Raw genomic sequence first — 23,514 nt, forward strand, 5'->3', positions numbered from 1 at the left:
ATTAGTCATATAATGAGAAGACAACAAACACTGACACCAAGTAGAATATATATATATATATATATATATATATATATATATATATATATATATATATATATATATATATATTGCCATGAGATTTATTAGCAACGGGTGCGAACGGGTAGCAGTCACAAGCGTTCGCGAAGGACAGCAACCACGAGCTCATGCCGGTAGCGATGGTGCTGTGGCGCAGGCAGGCTACTCTTCTTCGTTACAGTCGCCCTCCGCAGTAAAAGGGCGCCATCCTGGCAGCTTAAGGCGAAGAGACTACAATTGGGTCGTAGTACGGCTTAATGCGAGAGATGTGGACAAGTTCGTGGCCGCGACGGCGTAGGTCCATCGATGGCGTGAGGGTCTCTACGATGTAAATGATCGAGGACGTTTGCTCCAGAACGTGTTAGGGTCCTAGGTATTTTGCGACAAGTTTTGAGGAGAGGCCAGGCGAAAGATTTGGTGCAGAACGGTTGGCAGGTTGACGGGATTGCTGCTGCCACTGGTCCTCAGTGGAAAAAGAGCGGGCAAGCTGGCGGCATTCCTTGGCATGACGAGCAGCTTCAGATAGCGGAGTACCTTTGGACGCATAAAGTGCATATGAAAGAATGGTATCGAGCATGGTAGAAGGTTCTCGTCCGTATAGGAGAAAGTAAGGAGAAAAACCACTAGTTGCTTGGGCCGCAGTGTTGTACACATACGTCACGAAAGGGAGTATGTGGTCCCAGTTTGAATGATCAGAGGTGATGTACATCGAGAGCATATCGCCAAGAGTACGGTTGAAGCGCTCGGTCATGCCATTAGTTTGTGGATGGTACACTGTACTGGTGCGGTGAACGATTCGGCATTCGTAGAGTAGTGCCTTCAAAGCATCAGAAAGAAAGGCGCGGCCTCTATCGCTCAGAAGTTCGTGAGGGGCACCGTGGCGAAGAACGAAATGTCGTAACAGAAACGATGCAACGTCGCGGGCGGTGGCAGTCGGCAGAGCAGCTGTTTCAGCATAGCGGGTCAAGTGATCCACTGCAACAATAATCCAGCGGTTGCCTGCTGGAGTGGAGGGTAGCGGTCCATATATGTCTATAACAACACGATCAAAGGGCCGGCTAGGGCAGGGAAGGGGCTGTGACGGGTAGACTTGTCCGGGAGGTAATTTTCGGCGTTGGCACTGAGCACAGGAGTGAATGAACTTTCGGACGTAGTTATACATGCTGCGCCAATAAAATCGGATGCGTAGTCGAGCATAGGTCTTGATGAGGCCGGCATGTGCGCACTGAGGGTCTGCGTGGAAAGCGTCGCAGATAAGGTCACGGAGATGGCGGGGTATCACGAGAAGACACTTGCGACCGTCAGAGAGGTAATTACGATGATAAAGAAGGCCATCGCGAATGCAGAAGTGGGTAGCCTGGCGGCGAAGAGCGTGAGATGGTGAAGAGGTGGATGGATCAGAAAGGATGCTGATGAGAGCACTAATCCAGGGATCCCTGCGCTGCTTCGACGACATGTTGCACAGTGCATGATATGTAAGTGTGGGCTAAAGGGCGGATGGGCAAGCGCAGTCAGTGGAGACCGGTGAGCGAGAAAGGGCGTGAGCGTCCGTGTGTTTGCGGCCGGAGCGGTAGAGAACACGGATGTCGTACTCCTGTAGCTTAAGGGCCCAGCAAGCAAGTCGGCCAGATGGGTCCTTAAGGGTAGACAGCCAACAAAGGGCGTGATGGTCAGTGACAACATGGAAAGGTGATCATACAAATAAGGACAGAATTTTCCAAGGGCCCAAATAATGGCTAAACACTCCTTCTCTGTAACAGAGTAATTAGCCTCGGCCTTTGTCAGAGTTCGGCTCGCGTGGGCAATGACATATTCATCAAACCCCGCTTTTCGTTGCGCAAGTACAGCGCCAAGTCCGACGCCGCTGGCATCGGTGTGGACCTCTGTGGGGGCTGCAGGATCAAAGTGGTGGAGGATAGGTGGCGAGGTTAGCAGGTGGCGTAATTTCGTGAAGGCGTCATCACAGGCGGGCGACCAAGTGGAAAGTTCTTTGTCGGCATTTAGAAGGGCAGTCAAAGGTGCACTTATGGAAGCGAAATTTCAAATGAAACGTCAGAAGTATGAGCATAAACCAAGGAAACATTGAAGCTCCTTTAACTTCTTTGGTTGCTGAAAGTCGGTTACAGAGCGGAGCTTGGCTGGATCCGGAAGGACGCAGTCTCGCGATACAACATGGCCAAGAATAGGGAGCTTTCGGGCGCCGAAACGACATTTCTTAAGTTAAGTTGAAGTCTTGCGTCTGTAAGGCATTTCAGAACTTGCTCGAGACGGCTGAGATGTGTTTGGAAATCAGCGGAAAAGACAACTACGTCATCCAGGTAGCATAGACATGTGTTCCAGTTGAGGCTGCGTAAAATATTATCCATGATTCTCTGAAAAGTGGCTGGAGCGTTACACAGGCCAAAAGGCATTACGATGAATTCGTATAATCCGTCAGGTGTTACAAATGCTGTTTTAGGTTGATCAGATGGTGCCAAAGGGGCTTGCCAGTATCCGGAACAAAAATCCGGCGAAGAAAAGAACTCCGCTCCCTGCAAACAGTCGAGGGCGTCGTTGATGCGCGGTAACGGGTAAACATCCTTGTGCGTTATCTTGTTCAGACGTCAGTAGTCGACGCAGAATCGAATAGAGCCATCCTTTTTCTTAACGAGGACGACTGGTGATGCCCAGGGACTGTTGGAAGGCTGCACAATGCCACGCTTGAGCATGTCAGCAACCTTGTGGTCAATGACACGACACTCAGAGGCGGATACTCGGTAAAGGCGCTGCCGTAAAGGTGCATGACTGCCGGTATCTATCTGGTGAAAAACGGTCGATGTGCGGCCCGAACCGGAAGCATGGCTGTCGAAAGAAGCGCTGAACCTCTGCAGGAGAGCAATAAGCTGGCTTCGTTCTGAAGATGATGTGCCATCAACGATGGCACATCATCTTCATCATCATCATCAAGCGTCAAGGAGTGACTGATCAACCGCAGGGTAACAACTAAGTGCACCAAGGTCCGCAGAAGTAGAAACGGCAGGAGCGTCAAAGATGCAAAAGGTGTCAACTGGTTGAACAAGGCCTAGGCATTCACCATGAAATAAAGCTAAACGGCAGGCCGTGGGATTGCCGACGACCATTTTCGTGATGCCACTGCGAAGAGTAAGGAGAGCAAAGGGCAGCGGAGAACATCAGCGGCGAATGAACACCTCAGAGGGCGTAAAGAGCACAGTGCCATCAGAAATAGCGGCGCACGACACAGGCACAAGCAGGGAAGAGCGTGGAGGGACAGCATTATCTTCGGACACAAAGTTTAACACTAGAAGGGCCGTTTTCGATAGTCTCAAGGTCGGGAAGTGCAGAAAGTTGGAGTTCGGCGTGACAACAGTCAACAACGGCGTCATTATTTGCAAGGAAGTCCCAGCCTAATATAATGTCATGGGAACACGAGGGCAGCACGCCGAATTTGACGGTATACCGTAGACCTTGAATGAGGCCGTGAGCACTACAGGCAGCGAGAGGCGTTATATTTTGAGCGTTCGCGGTTCGAAGGGAGAAGTCAGAGTGAGGCGTCAAAACCTTTCGTAGTGTGCAGAAGAGTTCGGCGGAAATTACGGATACGGCGGCTCCTGTATCTACAAGTGCCAGGACGGCGATTCCTTTGACAGAAACTTCAATTACGTTGGCTGGAGAGGGACGAGGACTTGGGCATTGTGACGTGGATGCAGTTTGTGCCTCGGAAACTGCGGCCTTCAGTTTTCCTGCTCGGTGGACACGGGACGGTACCGCATCGGAGAAAGCGGTTGACGACGGGGAGATGGTGAGCGGCAGGTAGAGGTGGTGGGGCAGTCAGGGGAAAAGGAAGAGGTAGGAAGGCTGGAAGGCGAAGAGGAAAACGAAGCACGGAAAGGTGGCGCTCGCCAGGTGTTCTGAAGAGGAAGCATGCAACGACCACAATGGCGTGCCATGTGACCAGCACCACTGCAAGCAAAACATATTGGGCGGTCATCGAAGGTGCGCAACTGGTGGGGGCAAGGTCCGAGTCGCGGTTGAGGATTTGGAAAATGCGGTCGGTCGGGTAGCGGCATAGGAGGAAAATGCCGTCGGTCGTGAAGCAGCATAGATGGCGGGAAAAATGTTGGTGATCGATGCACAGAGGGCGGCAAGGGCATTTGTGGATGAGATCGGGAAACTGCTTCAGCGTAAGTGAGAGGTGTCGTAACTGGTGTCCGCTCAGCGGCTGGAGGAACGGCTTGAGATACTTGCTCTTGAATGAAGTCGCGGATCGTAGGATGCAAAGCAGGTGATGGTTCCTGGACAGAAGATATCAAACATAGCTGGTGGGCGACCACTGCGTAAACGAATTCCTGAATTTCTACGAACAGAGCAGCATGGTTGTCGTCGACTCCAAGGCTTGACAGAGAGTCGCCGGGCGGCGTGGGACGTCGGGTGTGAAGCCGTTGCCTGCGCAACTCTTCGTAACTCTGGCACGATTCTATCACTTCAGCGACAGTGTGAGGACTCTTCGATAATAATATTTGAAATGCGTCATCCTGAATGCCCTTCATTATATGTTTGATCTTCTCCTCCTCTGACACCGACGCATTCACCCGTTTGCAAAGATCAACAACGTCCTCAATGTAGCTCGTGAAGTTCTCTCAGGCCTCTTGGGATCGTGTGCACAAGCGTTGTTCTGCACGAAGCTTTCATTCTGCTGGCCGACCGAAAACTTGGGTAAAGTTGGTCTTGAAGACCAACCATGAAGTGAGGTTGGCGTCATGGTTTAAAAAGCATAGTTTCGCAACGTCCGTAAGATAGAATGCGACGTTTCTTAACTTGGTAATATCGTCCCACTGGTTATGGGCATTCGCTCGCTCATAAGACGAGATCCAATCTTCGTCTTTGTCATCTGTGCCGGAGAAGATCGGGGGATCTCGCTGACGCAAGGCACCACAAACCAAGGTGGCCAGCGCTGTTGGGGGAGCTGGAGGAGTGCGTGCGTCGTCAGGCATGATGGGGGGTAGAGTCCGACTCCGAAGTTCCAGGGTGGTCGAAACCCAGTACCTCCACCACTTGCTAAGAGATTTATTAGCAACGGGCGCGAACGGGTAGCAGTCACAAGCGTTCGGCGAAGGACAGCAACCACGAGCTCATGCTGGTAGCGATGATGCTGTGGCGCAGGCAGGCTACTCTTCTTCGTTACAAAATATATATGTGTGTGTGTGTGTGTGTGTTTGTGTGTGTGTGTGACGAACCGCACAATAGGATGGTACGGTGAAAAAGTGTAGTGGAGAAAGAGGTAGACAAAGAACAAAGGCAGTGTTCTTCGGGCGACCATGTTTGTCTCTGTCTGCAACCTCCTGCTCGTGTCACACAAGTCGACAGGATAACGACCTGGCAGCCATCTCATCGGCCTCACATCATCATGCAAGTACTCAACACCTCGGCATGAATCCGGAGCGCATAGCTCCACTACCGACACTGACCAGCATCATGACCACATCAGTGCAAGCCTTGGAAATACCCAAGTACACCAGATCAGCAGACGGTAGGCCTCTGGGAGATTGGTTTTGCCTCTTTGAGTTCCACATATCCGCTGCATCATGGTCGCAACGGGATATGGTCACAAATTTCAACGATTACGTCACCGGTGAGGCATTTCGTTTGCCTCCCGCACATATTTGAAAACGATGAATCATGGCATAAAATCAAAGATGGAATGATCAGCCAATTTAAACTTTACGACCCCTCCACTATCCATTAGCTGCAGACATTTGAACTGGGTCGCCACAGTCGCACAAACTTTCCATGTAGCGATCATCATGATTCCGAAACAAAGCCCGATATTAGCAGATCCTCGGCGACATTTCCTTGCCATGATTTTCCCACGAAGAGGACGCACAATCGCACGTTTGGCATGAACTTGACATTCCCAATAAATGAAGAGCCACTGCTCACTAAACGATCCGCACGCCTATTCACTCCTTTGAAATCCAACATTGAACCAGGTCTGACCTCCGCACATCAGTCAGCAATATATATGTCTTCAGCAAGCTGCAGAACTGATGTCGTCGTTGAAGCTTCTGATGGATTCCACTGCTCATCTTGGATGCGCAGATCACTACGCACTTTCAAGTCACACGACTCTTGTACGGACATTAGGTCGCAGTGCATGCTTTACATGATTGAGCACAACGCCACGGCATTGCAGACAGACAACACTTCTTTGAGATAACATGATCGAGCCACATCCGCTGCGACATCTTCCAGCGCTAAATCACCAGGAACTCGAAACAGCATGGAAACAAACTTCAGTTTCAGCCACACGAATCGAGAAAATACCGCAACAGTCAGTTGTTCTCATGAAATGAAGCCAAATTGCTTACTGCCAAGACGAAACCAGAATATGAATATCAGTACCAATGCATGTAACTTTCAAGGTGAAGAGAATCTGGAGCAACGTACGTATAGAGATTAAGGTGCTCCACGACTCTCAAGCCTTCTTCTGCGTACTACACCTCAACAAGCCGCTGCCACTTCAGAAGCTTCGCACGCCGCCAAGCAGCATCGCACACTGTCAAATGACAAAAGCGCGCATTCTGAATGGTGTCACAGCAGCCTTGAAAGAGTCTTATGAGAAGCCTGGATCACTGCACTCGCCATCAGACAACTCTCACAGAAAGGTGCAGTATACAAGCTACTCCTTCATCTCCACATAAATTTGTGCCAGCAATCAAAGGCATATTCCAGCAGATACGCTACATCAACAACTGTTGCAACAACATCACAAAGATCAACATCAACAACATAAATAACAGTTGCAACAAGGAAAATGTCAGTGTGCAAGGCAACTGGGCATGGCCGACTGAACTATAAAGCTGGCGCAACAAACACGACGGTTTGCAATAAAAAAACATCGCCGAGTACACCGTCAGCACCACCTATCAGGACTGCTCCTATCGCAAGGATTCCTATGACGACGCTGTGCACGACGACAAAAACAACACAGGAACTTCCCAGCCGTACCAGACCAACAGAGACGTCGCCTTAATGAACCAGTCTACCGAAGGTTCGAGCAGGAGACACCACGCACCTCTAAGTGGCAACGACATTTGAGTTCCCACGGCTCCCATGCGTCCAAACCTTCCTTCATCGGGGCATGCATATGTCGTCCAGAGTGCAACCGCCAGCTTCGACCACCTGAGCACTGCTGGACGTCACCAGACTGCCAGACTCACATTGTTTATATGTGAGGACATTATGACTGTATCATCCGCCCTTCTACCTACGCCTCTCTCGGCGGGAGGGGGAAGCCGTGTGACGAAGCGCACAATAGGACGGTACAGTGCAATAGTGAAGAAATAGGTAGACGAAGAATAAAGGCAGTGTTCAGGCGACCATGTTTGTCTCCGTCTGCAAACACACACACACACACACACACACACACACACACGCACACGCACACGCACACACACACACACACACACACCTATGGGGTTCGGAAAGCTGGTCGGGCCCCAGCCCCTCCCAGAAAAATGAAAACTTTCCGCCTATGGCCAGGATGGTAGGCGCATTCATGTGTTATGTGCGAGAGTGTTGCTGTGTGGTTGCTATACCAGGGACATGTCTGAGACGTATATCTTCTGTCTGGGGAGATGGCGTGTAGGCGGGAAAAATGTGGATATGTGTTTGCTTGCAGGCGGCACCAGACCCAAGCCTGGAGTTTATTGAGAGCTTTGTGTGGGGGAGCATATCGTGTTCTTTAGAGACGTTGGTCCTGCAGTATTTGTTGACTTGTGGTTAATAACTCGTTGGTCACTAGTCGGTCTGTCGAGGGCTGAAGGACGGTGTGGTCTGCTACTCGGCTTGTGAGACCTCGAGCTGCGCAGTCCGCCTCTTCGTTGCCCCATAGGCCTTCATGCCCGGGGCACCAGACGATACAGTGGGTCCATTCTAGTGAGCAGCCCAAGATTTGAATGGCTTGTATAGGGAGTGTTCCATTAATGTATAAACGACATGCCACTTATGAGTTCATAAGGAAGCGGGCAGACTTTCGCTTGCTCTCGGCATTGCGAAATGCGAGAGCAATCACTGCTGCTTCTGCTGCTGGGCTGCATCCGGTGGCGATGGAGGCAGAGGCTACCAGGTTCCCCTGAGTGATGAAGGCGATTGTGTATTTCAACTTGCGATGTGGCAATGAAGGATACAGGCTAGCATCTGTGTAGTATGTATCTGGGTCTCTGAAACAGCGTTTGTGCAACATGCAGACATGCAGACATGCACTGCTCTCCTCTCTTGATTGTGGGTGCAGTGCATGTTCTTGGGGACAGGGTCTACTACAACGTTCTCTCTAATTTGGTTAGGCAGGAGTTGTGTTTCTTCTTAGCAGTACTGGGGTGTCAGCAGGTACCATAGGCATTGATGAAAGTGCCTTCCCTGTTGTGTCTTGTTGAGGTGCTCCATCTGCGCTATGAGTGTGGCGCTTGCTAGCTCCTCAAAGGTGTTGTATACCCCTAGTGCTAGTAATTTCTTTATGCTTAGGCTTGACGGTAGCTGTGAGGCCGTTTTGTACACCATTGTTATAAGAGTGTCCATGCGCTCGGTCTCTCTTTTGCGCTTGACTTGATATGGGAGTGCGTACATGACACGGCTGATGACGAGGGCTTGTACCATTCTTATGGTTTTGCCCTTTGTGAAGCCATCTTTGCTGTGTGCTACTCTTGCGATGAGTGATGTGATGGTTCTTAGATGTGATTTTTTTTTCTTTAAAACTACCTTTATGCCGTTGTTCTCCTGGATGTGCATACCTAGTAAGCATGTTGTCGGGACGCGCTTTATGGGTTGCCCTGCAATCTCGAGGTGTATTGGCATGACTTGATGTTTCTTAGCTTGCCTGGGCCAGATTTGAAGGAACTCAGACTTGTGTGGGGCACATCTCATTCCTGCTGTAGTTATGTATGACTCAATGTGTTCAATAGCTGTCAGTAATGTGTTTTCTCTGTCGCCGTATGAACCCTTGGTTGCTCATAGGGTGATATTGTCAGCATAGAAGGCACATACGAGTTTCGGGATGTTTTCCAGTTGTAATGCAAGTTTTCTAAGTCCCATGTTGAAGAGGAAAGGAGATGGCATCGATCCTTGCAGAGTACCTTCCTACGGTAGATCCTATATGTCTGATTGTATGCCTGCTATGCTGATGCGGGCTTTGCAGTGACTGAGTAAAGCGACGGTATAGGTTGCGACTGCTCTATCATGAAATACAATGTTAAAATGTAAAAGCACTGAAATGAGGACATTTGTAACACTAAGGAATGAGTTAAAGGAACACCAAAAAGAAAAATAAGTCAAGTTGTAGTAAATTACCCTTCTAAAACTCCAAAAAGGTCACTCTTATTGTGACAGGAGGCTTGATAAACCAGGAAAGATGCAAAGATGAAAGACTCCATTATTTTAAGCGGGTAAAAATAAATGAACATTGTATTCAAAAGGAGCCAAGGACTGAACGTGGGCTTTTACTGAGGCATAACAGCTGAATTACAAAAAAACACTTTTAAATCCATGTCGTCACACTGATATAATGGTGTAAGAAGGTTCAGCACGAAATTTTAAAAATTGAAATTAGAGCTTTCACTCTTTTAGTAATCAACCATGAAATTAACAAAAATATAGTTTTGAAAGAACCCATATCAATTGAAAGTGATTCAGGAGTGCTTCCCTTTAGTGTGCCTTTTCGAGTTTCCATCTGAAGCCGTAAAATTCCTTGGCAATGCACAATATCTGCAATCGGTGGATATTTAGACTCATTATTCGAAGAAAATATGTGCTTCCTTACCTCGCATTCAACGTCAGTTTGTGTGCCCATGATCACAGTAGATTTCTTGTCATCATCAGTTTGTACTAACACATGGTGTAGAGGTAACGAACCCTCCCTTTGGTCATTCTTCCTGAAGGTGCTTGATAGGTCGGCCTGAGTGCTGTCATGTCGAAAAGGTTGGTCAAGTACGTCAGTCTGAATGCTGACTTCAGCATATGTTTGAGTTGTAGCGTGTTTTTTATTCTCCTTGGTCACCACCAAGTGAATGTGGTCCTCGGTCATCTTAGGTGCTGAAGGCTTTTTTGACGTGTTAAAAACCAGACGCCGCCGTACATTTCTGGTTTTTGTTTTCGATGGGGAAAGCAGAAAGCTCTCGAGAGACATTGGATTTCCTTGGATGACCACGCTTTCCTCCCAAACTGAACACAATGTCGGGAGGCTTTCACTTTTGTTACTCTGCCACTAAGAGAAAAGAAGATGCAAGTACAAAAAGTAATTTAATGGCTATCAAAAGAAAACTAGGGCAACAGAAGTTTCTTAGGCAGCATAGTGAAAGTGAGAGGCTAAAATACTGAAACACAAAGCGCAAACCACCACATTAAGTATTAACCAAAGGCTGCCATGCTAAACAAAAACTAAGGGTGTGCGAATATCAAGATTTACAAATACCAATTGAATATGAATACTTATCATCGAATATTGAATTGGGTATCAAATAACGATATACACATGCATTTATAAGCAAACTGGTTTATTGTAACATGATGTTGGAACAAAGCAATTACATTACCAGTGGTAAAAAACTAGTAAGCCGTTACACTAAAAGGTTGTGTACTTAGCCCATGTTAGCTTTGGAAAATTGAGTAATTTCCACAAGTTGTCTATTCTTGCCAACCTGTGCCTTATCATACTGCATCAGTTTCCTGTAAACGTCAAGACATTACAACCTGTATCAGCCGTCACTCATAGCATTTGCTTTCATGCAATAAGCTCAGGATTGGGGATGGAACTTGCAAGAGATTGCACCCTCACTGTTTGCAAGCCCAAGCCCCTCACTACTGAGAGGTTGGGTTTCCTGTAGAGCTTATACATCCAGTGAATAAGCATGTGTTACAGGCCAAACTTCGCCAGCAACATGAAATTATCCCAAAACTCAGCAAAATATCAGACGCACTTTCTTAGATTAGATAGAAATAAACGCTAAAAACCATGTTTGCTAGTGCACAATCATCAATATAATAGATTTGTTTCGAATATTCCTATCCAATGGAATATTAAAAAATTTTCGATAACTTAGTTTTCGAATTGAATATCAATATTAAAGATGAAATTTTCAAATATTCACACACCCCTAACAAAAACAGTTCTAAAGGAAAATAAATTACAAACACATTAGCAGAAGCCCGCATGCCCAGTTTCTTTTCGCTTTGCACAGAACTGCATGCTATTACATTACCAGCAGAGGACTGTGTATAGTAGTACAAGGAATGTTTCAGCAACAAGTCGCCACATAAAAAATAAGACTTCAAAAGAAAAAGATCACTTTTTTCTGACCAACAGTTAGAAATTGTGAACATTGCCAATGAACTCATTAACAAAATTTTTTCTCAGCAGCACAGCACAAACTGCAACTGTGGAACTAAAGCTGGTCAGTGCTTGAGGGATGTCAACTTAGCAGTAATTTTGAGACTAACACAAGCTTTGAAATATATATCTGCAAACTTGCAGCTAAATGTATTGGTGTTCAATGTACTTTACAAGAAATCCTTCATTTGGCAATGCTGTACAAAACTACACGGAACACCAATGCTTTTCTTGGCAGATAATGATAATGAATGTCTACAATAACATAGTATGTATATAATACAGCCTGTTGTTTCATTTGTGACAGAACATGTAAAGCTGCAGAACTTGTAGATTGTACCCTGAGGGAAAGTCAGGCATTAGAGAGGGCATTCTTTACAAGAGTTAGATTGACTGTTCCTTTCCACTAACAATACATTTATTTTTACTTAACACATGGATCCACACTAGCCTATTCCTATGAATCCAGAAGCTTTCCATGAGTCACCTGGTACATACAGAGTACTAGTGATGATTCAGATCTGGTTCGACAGTCAAGAATGCAGGAAAGACTCCTCCCAGAAAACATGATATGCCTGCCACTGCACTCTTCGTGTCACTGGCATGAAGTGGAAGAATCTCACTTCTTCAGCAACAATGAGCGTAAGCTGTCACAGACAGCACGTGTGAACAGTCAAAGTAGGTGTGTGTGGGGAGCGTGACAGCTCGCAGCACAAATGGATAGCTTGGAATGTGATTGTGAGAGCGCTTTACCTGACTTCCTGCACAAAACACTTCTTTGCAAAAACCCCCTCATTCCAGTGTATAGGAGCAGGCCACCAAGAAGCTGCACCAAAAACCTGAATGGCCAGGTTGATTGCTTCACAGTGGGCATCACTCACACTTTAAAAACAAGCTACCTCCACAGGGTGAAGGATTTCACTACAACAAAGTCTTGGAGCTAGGGGAATGCAGGGGCAGGGATACAAAGTATAAGAAAGGTCATGGAGATTAGGATAAGGCGTTTCGCAGATGTGTATATGTACTTTCCTTATGAGGAAGCAAGTTTTTGCTGCATTTCTGACCTCGTGGAGACTACATGCAACTCAAACAAATCTCAACATCTTTATTGGTGCAGTATGTTCTTAATGCATTTTGGAGCCACTTAACTAATAGCTTTTGATGAGTTCAGACTTCAACTTTTTAGGGCGGAGAAGTGTGGCCACTAGTGATGCTGAAGTGTGCAATGTCTGGCGCGAGCTATGATTAATCAAAACATGGTCCCATTGAACAGTCAAGCTGTTGTGCATACTGATGGGGGCCAATGAATACTTGCACCAATCCAGTCATGCATCCTTGCCTCTGATACCCCTTGATGTGTTTGCCAAGCCAACTCTCTTATTTCTGCCATTGAAACAGTGGTAGCCCATTGCTTACTTTTATATATTATTCTGTATGCAACAATTTGTGTAATGAGTTGCAGTTTTCTTTTTGTCCATCTTGAACAAAATATGACCCATGGCTGCTTGAGTTAATATGAGAGAATTTCATTTGGTTCATGAAAATTTAACCTATACTTTAGATATGCGGCATGCTGTGTTCGGTAAAGAAGCTGGTAATTATGTACGCTGCCACTTCTCTATGAGAGGCGCTATTGCTAATTTTCCAAATGGTTTCTGCAGAAAAGTGGTCCTTTCCTGCTATTACTACTGCCATAGAGTTGCAAAAGGACACTAACCTCATCTGAGGAGTGAAAACACTTAAAAGTATGCTGTAGGCAATGTTTTAAATTTCATTTCTATGACTGCAAGAAATATTGGCATGAACTAATTAACAAGTTAATTGCCTGACTGATTTTACTGCCACTAACATTCTCTTATGGCTCGATACCCCAGAGGCTTGGTCATAGCCTCAGAGGCATCAAGGGTGACAGTTATACAGTTTTCCAAGTATCATCCATCAATATTTGAAGATATGCAAATGCAACTTAGCAAGACAAACTCAAGGTAATGCTGTTTGCCGTCACTCTGAGATACTCAGATTATTTTCTGCATTCTGCCTAATGACATAATTAGTCTTAATTAATCAACTTCTTGAATATTATAATTAGACTAAAAGTGTCAATGAGAAAACTGTAGAGCAACATGAAAAGCTCCTGATACAGCTCTCTGCTGCTCAATACATGCTATATAAAAGTGTTTTCCAAGCATGAAAGAAGCCCACAAATACATGCAAAGTGCCTTGAGTGGCCAGTCGTGTGGCAATTTTGTGTGTATTCGCGAGCTCCTTTCCCGCTCGAAAAAAACACTTTTATGTAACCCATATTAAGCAGCAGAAAGCTGCATCATGAGTTTTTCATGTTGCTCTATAAGTTTCTCATTGACAATTTTCATCTATTTATAATATTTGAGAAATTGAATTCTTAATTAGGACTAATTATCTAATTAGGTTGAATGAAAAAAATAATTTCAGTAGCTCCAAGCGGCGGCAAACAACATTACCTTGGTTCTGTCCAAATACATGGCATTCATATATTTTTAAGCTCTGGCTAAAGTTAGATGGGAGACCCAGTATATATATATATCAATCAACTTTATTTGCCTTGGAATAGGAGGAGTACAGGACTAAAAGCTTGAGCAGCTTGACGCGGTCCCGACCCCTTTACAGTAGGCAAAACAGCAGGATGATGGTAAGTCATGCACAAAGAGTTCAAATAAATCAACGAATATTATATAACATCGAGCAAAAAAAATTTTTTTTAACAAATTGCAAGAACAATACAACCCAGTTGCATAGCCTTGAAATGGCATGAACATGAAAAACAGCGAGCGACAAGTAGAGGGGAAAAAAATTTGAAAGGATGTACTACATATTCCTGAAAATAAATGGACTGGGCAAAACGTTTAATGAGAGAATTTTGATTACACGAAGGGTCAAAATCTCCATGGTTTAATAGGTTTAGAAGGGAAGGTAGCTTATAGGATAAAGATTGTTCATCATAAGAAGTTCTAGGGGTGGGTACAGTCCACATTTCTTAACGCCTGGTTGAACGAGCACTTGTGTTTGCTTTTAACTAAGCAAGATTAATGATGGTATTGGTACCATACTTAACAACAGCTTTACAACACAACACCAGCCTATAATTATATAAACAGAACACTGGAAGAATTTTGTACTTTGTAAAAAGAAGTTTTGTAGAAGAAGCATAATGTACAGTAGCAATACATCGTATGGCTCTTTTTTGCAGCAAATACAGCTTGTGCACATTTGTTACGCCAGTAATACACCACACTACGCTGCAGTACTGCAACATAGCGGACACTAACGCATTGTAGATCATAATCTTCACCTTTGTAGGAAGAATACATTGCATACGTGCAAGGACACTAATGGCAGATGACATCTTTGAATGGAGGTTTTCAACATGTACATTCCATGCAAGGTGCTTTGAAAAATGTATTCGAAGGGTTTTTACAGAATCTACCAACTCTAACTGCCGAGTCCAAAAATAAATTCAACTTCTTTGTCAGCGTTTTTCCTTCAGGATTGTACAAAATAACTTGTGTTTTTGAAGGGTTTATTTTTAAAGAATTCACCGTGGCCAAGACATCTAGGTCTAGGTTAGACAGCGTTTTGTTAGCCATTGCTTCTATCTCTGTTTCCAAGTTCCCTGTAATAAGAACTGTCGTGTTATCAGCATAAGAGACGAATGTTGCGTTGTCTGTGCAGTGTACAATATCATTTATGTAAATCAAAAATAAGAGTGGCCCTAGAATGCTTCCCTGTGGCACACCAGCAACGACCGGCTTCCTTGCAGATGTTTCATTGTTTGTATCTATGAATTGTGTCCTGTTTGAAAGATAGGATTTTAAAAGCGCCTGCACTGTTCCACGCACACCATAGTTTTCTAATTTGCTAAGGATGGTATGATCAATTAAGTCAAATGCCTTGGAAAAATTGACTCAAATCGTAATCAAATGGCCTAATGCCATTTGATTACGACTGAATGCACCTATAATTATTTCTTTTCGAGTCAAGAGGGCTGTTTCGGTAGAGCGATGCTTCCTAAACCCATGTTGAAAGTTTTTAGACAAATTGTGGTGATTAAAAAATGATAGAAATCTCATATGCATAAATTTCTCAATACCTTTCGAAAACACTGGAATTATCGAAATAGGTCAATAGTTGTTTAGTGCCCCCTTATCACCATGCTTGAAGACTGGAACAATGCGCGAAGTCTGCATTTGTTTAGGAAATATGCCTGTAGGTAATATTGTTGCAAGAAGAAAGAAAGCCCATGTGTGTAAAATAATGTATATTTACAACTGAGGTATATGGCGTTCAGGCAACAGCCAGACTTTGTCTTCCTATAGTCCAATTCAACTTCTTCCTTCCCTTCACCGTAACATCACCCCCCCCAGCGGAGTAGCTCCGTCCCGATGCATGTTATAGAGCCTCACTTAATGGGGGGATATAGGGCTTGAGCCTGGCGACATGAACAACATCGTTGGTGATGTTGGGAGGCACTGAAGGCTGAGCGACTGGGGAGATCGTGTATGTCATGTCGGACAGTTGGCGTAAGATCTGGTATGGACCAGAATAACGGGAAAGTAGTTTTTCCGAGAAGCCAACGCGACGTGAAGGCGTCCAGAGAAGGACAAGGGAACCAGGTGAAAAATTGGAGTCTCGGTGCTGAAGGTCGTAGTGTCGCTTTTGAGAAGCTTGCGAGACTGTGAGGCAATGACGGGTGACTTCTCGGGCCTGGGAGGCTAAGTCAATAGCATCGCGAGCATAACCAGTGCTGGGTGATTGTACTGCGGAAGGTAGCAACGTGTCAAAGGGCAAGGTGGGGTCGCGGCCATACAACAGGTAAAATGGTGAAAATCCGACAGTGTCGTGACGGGACGAGTTGTATGCGAAAGTGATGTATGGTGAAGCGACGTACCAGTCGCAGTGATCGTCGGAAACGTACATGGCCAGCATTTCAGTTAGCATGCGGTTGAGTCGCTCGGTGAGGCCGTTCGTTGAAGGGTTGTACGTGGTAGCAATCTGGTGTTCTGTAGAACGGGAGCAGAGCAAATCATCCACGACCTTTTATAGAAAGTAGCGGCCGCGATCCGTCAGCAACTGGCGAGGGGCGCCGTGGTGCAGGATGACGTCGTATAGTAAGAAATCGGCGACATTTGTAGCGCAGCTGGTTGGTAGCGCTCATGCAATGGCACATCTCGTGGCATAATCGGTTGCTACAGCAATCCATTTATTTCCTTTGATGGAAATTGGAAAGGGGCGAAGGAGGTCTAGGCCCACACGGAAAAAGGGCTCTGTAGGGATATCAATTGGTTGCAGCAAACCAGCGGGAGGCATAGCAGGCGTCTTCCGGCGCTGACACAGGTCACAAGAAGCGACATAACGGCGCACAGAGCGATAAATGGCGGGCCAGAAGAAGCGGCGCCGCAGGCGGTCGTATGTACGAGTGATGCCGAGATGTCCAGCAGTAGGAGCGTCGTGAAGTTGCTGGAGCATGGTGAGCCGAAGGTGCTTGGGAACGACTAGGAGGAGCTCCAGGCCGTCAGGACGAACGCTACGACGGTATAATCCATCATGCAAGGTGAACATCCGGAGGAACGGGTCATTGGGCGAGGAGCTTAGGCGTTCCATAAATGTTCAAAGAAATGGATCTTTGCACTGCTCGTCACCAATATGGAGGAAGCCGAAGAGGGATAAAACACTGATGTCCGAGTCTGCATCGGTATCGTCCGGTTGATCCATGGGATTGCGGGACAGGCAGTCAGCGTCTTTATGCAGGCACCCTGACTTATACATAATAGAAAATGTATATTCTTGTAGACGCAATGCCCAACGTGCAAGTCGTCCAGTTGGGTCCTTCAAAGAGGAGAGCCAGCAGAGGGTGTGATGATCGGTTACGACGCAAAAGCTCCGACCGAAAATGTACGGCCGCAATTTCGCGACCGCCCATACGGGTGCGAAACATTCTCCCTCAGTAATGGAGTAATTTCGCTCGGGCGTGGAAAACCGGCGGCTAGCATAAGCGATGACACGGCCTTGGCCCTGTTGATGCTGAGCGAGGACAGCGCCGATGCCATGACCACTCGCGTTGGTTCGTACTTCAGTGGGCGCAGAAGGCTTAACACAGAATTGGGGAAGTTGTGAGCCGCTCAATCAGGGTAGAGAAGGCTTTCTCCTGCAGTGGTCCCCAAGAGAAAGAGATGTCTTTCTTAAGAAGGTCATTGAGAGGGTGAGCAATGTTGGCAAAATTTTTCACAAATCGCTGGAAATAAGAGCATAAGCCCAGAAAACTACGGACATCGTTTGTTGAACAAGGTACAGGAAAATTTCACACGACCTGAACTTTCTGTGGATCAGGTTGGATTCCGGCGGCGTTTACGAGATGGCCGAGCATGTTAATTTCACAGCGACCGAAGTGGCACTTGGAGGAGTTTAGCTGAAGGCCAGCCCCACGAAACACGGAGAGTATGGTTGTGAGGCGCCACAGGTGGCTCTCAAAGTTCGGTGAACACACAATCACATCGTCGAGGTAACATAGGCATGTAGACCACTTCAAGCCATGCAAGAGAGGGTCCAACATGCGCTCGAATGTAGCTGGTGCATTGCATAATCCAAAGGGCATGACTTTAAATTGGTACATACCGTCCGGTGTGACGAAGGCAGTTTTCTCGCGGTCTATCTGATCGACTCTAATCTGCCAATAGCCGGAGTGGAGGTCAATTGATGAAAAGTATTGGGATCCGTGAAGGCATTCAAGAGTGTCATCAATGTGAGGCAGGGGATAAACATCCTTCTTTGTTATCCTGTTGAGGTGACGGTAGTCAACGCAGAAGCGCCACGAGCTGTCTTTTATGCGAAGCATATTACGAGGGCTCAACCCAGCTCCTCAGGCGCGGCGGTGACCATGAAATCACGTGACACCGTGACGTCACGACAGAGGAGAAGTGGCTTTGGCTCAACTCTTGCAAGACGGGCTGGGTGGGAATCGAACCAGGGTCTCCGGAGTGTGGGACGGAGACGCTACCACTGAGCCACGAGTACGATGCTTCAAAGCGGTACAAAAGCGCCTCTAGTGAATGCGGTGTTGCCTTAGAAACGCGCTGTTTCTAAGGCGTGCGTCTCTTGCTCAGGCGCACATTTCGTTGCCGCGCCGAACGCTGCTTTGCTCGACGCTCACCGCGTCCAATGCGGGGCGCGTAGTCGCTGCCCTGTAGCCCATTGTCTTACACCCCTTGGCGGGTCGACGGGAACGCTGTCGCGTTCCACTCTTGAAGGCGAAGAAGTAATGCATGAGTTGTTTCTTCGTCTAGCCGAACCAAATATAGCCAAGCAACAGCAGTTCACCAGGCTAAACAGTGGTTCAACAACTAAAATAAAGGTAGTATGCTTCGCATCCTGGGCTTAACCTTACCTAAGCCACAGCCATTTTTTTTCTTTACTAAGACAACCGGTGATACCCACGGGCTACTGGAAGGTTCAATGATGTCCTTGTCCAACATCCTGTCTACTTCTTTCTGTATGATGGCCCTTTCTGTTGTGGAGACACGATATGGCCACCTATGAATGGGGCTGGCGTCACGGGTGTTGATGCGATGCGTGACAACAGATGTCTGGCCAAGTGGACGGTCTCCAAATCAAATATGTCCCGATAAGATGACAGGAGGTGACGAAGAGCTGCTGTTTGCTCGGAAGGAAGGTCACGGGCAATCATCTTAGAAACATCGTTCACAGGTGTCGAGTACGGAGGAGTGGGTGACAAAGGTCCATTGATACTGAGGAAGGATTCAGAGGTCAAAGAAGAAACCTCAAATTCTTCCAAAGGAGTGATATGCTCTATGGCGATACCGTGTGGCAGCACATGCGACGAAAATCCAAAATTGAGGATGGGCACGTGAGTGCAGTTTTCGCAGATACGGATTAAGGTGCTCGGCAGGGCAATATTGCGCGACAAAACCACGTCAGTAAGCAGCGACACGACATACTCACCATCAGGTACGGGAGGACAAGGCGTCAGGAGGACATTTGTAGTCGCTTGTGGAGACAGCCTTGCAAACTCAGCAGAACATAAGCGGTGTGAAGCACAAGTTGTTGCGTCGGCAAGAAGCGGCAGATCCAACTGTACAACACCTGCGGAGCAGTCAATTTGGGCAGAGTGTTTCGAAAGGAAGTCAAGGCCGAGAATTAGGTCGTGCAGACAGTGTTCAAGGACGATAAACAGAACAACGGTATAATGGCCCCCAATGGTCACACGAGCTGTGCACATTCCAAGGACAGGTGAAGTACTCCCATCGGCGACTCGCACAGTGCCCGATACGGCGGGTGTCAGGACCTTTTTAAGCCTTTGGCGGAAAGCAGTGCTCATAACTGAAAGCTGTGCTCCTGTATCAACGAGAGATCTAACAGGAACGCCATCAACTTCAATGTCCACTAGGTTTCCACATCTAGGCAGTGTCAACAGAGGATTTGTGGGCCGGGTCGGAGTTGCAGCTTCACCTCTGGGAGCTGCACTGCCTAGTTTCTCAAAGCGAAGTGACCGGTTGCAGAAGGGGACGAAGGGCGGTGAAGGAGAGGCGAACGGGACTTACGACCTTGCGGAGGCAGGGAGCCGCTGGATCTTGGTGGAGCACTGTCGGCGTTGATGTTTCTAGTCGGCGAATAGGGCGAGAACTGGTACTTGGCGGTAGTGACTCGAAGATGACTACCGAGGAGGCGACGACCAGTGGTTGCGGCAATGACAGGCGATGTGTCCAATACCGGAACAATTAAAACAGATGGGTTAATCATCCGCTGTGCGCCAGTCAGCTGGGTTGCGATGGAGTGGCGGAAAGCTTTGTATCTGGAAGCGACCGGCCGGAGAAATCGGGTAGGTGTTTGTATGGCGGACCGAGCAGAGAGAAGGAATGCCCAAACTTGCTATTTCCTCCTGAACGACTGCTTGTATAAGGGAGATAACAGGCACGCTTTCCCGACAGTTGGAACAAACTGGAGCCGGGGCCATTGCCTCAAGCTCACGGCGAACGATGCGCGTGATATCTTCTGGTCCTGTGGGCTGAATGAACCGCGGCAGGTCTTCGCAAGAAGATGTCGTGGCGGTATTGGGAAATTGGTTGAAAGTTTGAGCAACGCGGCGGCCCTTCGCTTGTTCCAAGCGCCGGCACTCCTTTATAATTTCATCCACAGTGGCACAATCCTTACACATCAGGAGATTGAAGGCATCATCTGCGATACCTTTCAGTATGTGACCAATCTTGTCTGCCTCGGTCACGTTGTTCTTGGTCTTGCGACAGAGGGCCAGCACATCCTGTATGTACACGACATAGGGTTCTGTGGACGTCTGAGCGTGGTACGCAAGTTCTTTTTTTTGCTGCCAGCTGACGACTGACAGGTCGGCCAAACAGGTCTCGCATTTTTTGCTTTGCAAACATCCCAGCTCGTTAGGTCAGCTTTATGTGTGTCGTACCATTGCTTCGCAGTTCCTCTTAGATAAAATATCACGTTTGCTAGCATCATTGTTGGATCCCACCTGTTGTTGTCGCACACTCGTTTATACATCATAAGCCAGTCCTCGACGTCGGCGTTGTCCGTGCCACAAGATGTCCCTGGGTCCCGCGGATGAGTGAGGATGACCGTTGGCACGGGCTGCTGAGGCGTTGTCACTTGTGTTGGTTGATTTGCCATTGTGGCGGCAGGTAGATGACGTCCGCTGCGAAGTTCCGTGATTGTACCCCGCACTTCAATCCTTCAATCCTCACTTCAATCCTCACTTCTCAAAATACAGAATGGCGTGCCACAGGGATCCATACTTGGTCCTATATAATTTAATCTATATATCAATGACCTTCCTAACATTTCTTCCTCACCTAATATCATCATGTACGCAGACGATACTAACCTTTTCTTTGCAAATTCTTCCTTGCAATGCATACAAAAAGAAATAAATGATTATTTAAATTTATTATCTGAATGGCTGTACATAAACAAACTACAATTGAATGTCAATAAAACCAAATATATAATATTTAGACCGATAAACAAGCCATTGCCTGTTAATATAACTGTTCTATTTCAAGCAAAGAGGCTAGAACAAGTAACAACGCAAAAGTTTTTGGGGGTATGGTTCCAAGAAAACCTCTCCTGGGATAATCATGTCAATAAGCTCTGCAATGATCTTAGCAAAGTAGTAGGCTGTATGTATAAAATAGGTGATTTAATTCCTTTATGGCTAAAGAAATCAATATACTTCGCCCTTTTTTTCTCGAAGCTATCTTATTGTGTCTTGATCTGGGGAACAACTACAACAAAAAACTATGATAAGTTATTAGGCTTGCAAAAACGAGTAGTCTGAATTTTTGAAAACTACCATGGTAGGCCGCGTGACTTACTCACACACAATCTCTTCGACAAACATTTAATGATCCGAGCAAATCAAGTATTTTATTATAGATTACTCTTACATATAAAAAAACACAGGCTCCATGTTGTCAGCATACCCACTTCTTTTCGATACCCATTACGTTATCAAATCAAGAAAATACCATTCACGCATACTAACTACGGACGTCAGGATATAAGCTATCAAATACCTAGGCTACTAAACATTGTTGAGCAAAAAATTGATTTCTGTGCACCTAATTTTAAGCAATGTATAAAAAACCTACTCATACACTATCAAATTAATTACACATAAATTGCTCTCGCACTAATTTTTTTTTTTTAATAATGCACTATATATGTATTCCTTAATCTGCACGGTAAATGTGATTGCACAAACAAAAACTGTAGCATAAATGTCTTTTACACATAGTCATTGTATAATGTACACATTATCTTGTTTACTTGTCTTTTGTACATCGTACTTGCTTGTTTTCCTGTTATATTTGCTTTTTTGTTTGTACACCGTATCATCATGTAACCCGAACGCACTTAGGAGCAAGAGCCCCTGTCAGACCGGATGGCCTTTAGCTCTTGTTTCCTCTTTCTGTAATGAAGAAAGGAAATAAACTTCAAACTTCAAACCTCCACCGAAATGTTGTTGAGTGTAAAATAATGTATATTTACAACTGGTGTACATGGCGTTCAGGCAACTGCCAGACTTCGTCTTCCTCTAGTCCAATTCAACTTTTTCCTTCCCTTCACCGTAACAGTATTAAGTTATAAATATGGGTAAGAACAGGGCATATAATATCAAGCACATAGATTATGGGGCGAATCTGGATGCCATCGGCGTCCAGGGACCGGCTATTACCTATATCACTGAAGCAAGAAAAGACTTCTAAGGGGCTAGTTGGGGCAAAAAACAGAGTGTTACTGAACGCGTTTACAGGCAGGAACTGAGTATAGTTGTTGAGGCCATCAACATCATTTACCTGTGGTTTTAATGTGGTTTAATTTCATTAAACGCGTTTGGTATAGCATTTCTGGACAGTTTCTGCCCGTTATAACACAAAACATTCGGAATAGCTGAAATTGAATTGGGCTTTAGCAAAGCATTCAATTTGTGGCTGAGAACATCACTTTTTGATTGGCTGGGTCACTAAAAATTCCCATGTAATAAGCATCCTTAGCAGCCCGAAGCTGATTTGTGAGATTATTTCTATATTTCTTAAACTCCCTGAACAGGGCAGGATCTCCAGATTTCACAAATCGAGCATACATGGCGTGTTTGTGTTTAACCATACCAAGAAGCTCAGGTGTTAGCCAAGGTTTTCATGTTTTGTATGGCCGTGTCATTTTTTTCATGGGGAAGTGTTCATGGTAAACAGTTTTGAAAGTGCTCATAAAAGCAGTAGTATATGCCGTGTCAATATATCTTCTGGTCGGTAAACATTGTTCCAAGCTACACGAGTAATAGTTTGGCGAAATGCGTTAAGGTCTGATGAAGTAATGGACTGAATAATGACTGTTGTTTTAATTTTACTAGCAACGCAGTGAATTCTATTTACTATTAATATAATACCCGGATAATCACTGATATCAGTGTACGCAACTTCGGCCTCTAATGAATCAATATTAATGTTTGAAATGAATACATCTAATAGGGATGCACCTTCAATAGTCACACGCGTTGCAGT

General features: G+C 46.0%; 1 protein-coding gene across 1 annotated transcript in view; it reads right to left on the minus strand.

Annotated features, from left to right (window-relative positions):
• LOC139054195 (uncharacterized) overlaps positions 1–23,514 on the minus strand; it is a 140,836-nt gene that overhangs the window by 46,169 nt on the left and 71,153 nt on the right. Inside the window, exon 12 of the mRNA XM_070530873.1 lies at positions 9,872–10,315. Within this exon, the coding sequence (XP_070386974.1) occupies positions 9,872–10,315 (444 nt within the window). The remainder of the gene's footprint in view (positions 1–9,871; positions 10,316–23,514) is intronic.

Source organism: Dermacentor albipictus, chromosome 1 (assembly GCF_038994185.2).
Source record: "Dermacentor albipictus isolate Rhodes 1998 colony chromosome 1, USDA_Dalb.pri_finalv2, whole genome shotgun sequence".
NCBI classification, from domain to species: domain Eukaryota; kingdom Metazoa; phylum Arthropoda; class Arachnida; order Ixodida; family Ixodidae; genus Dermacentor; species Dermacentor albipictus.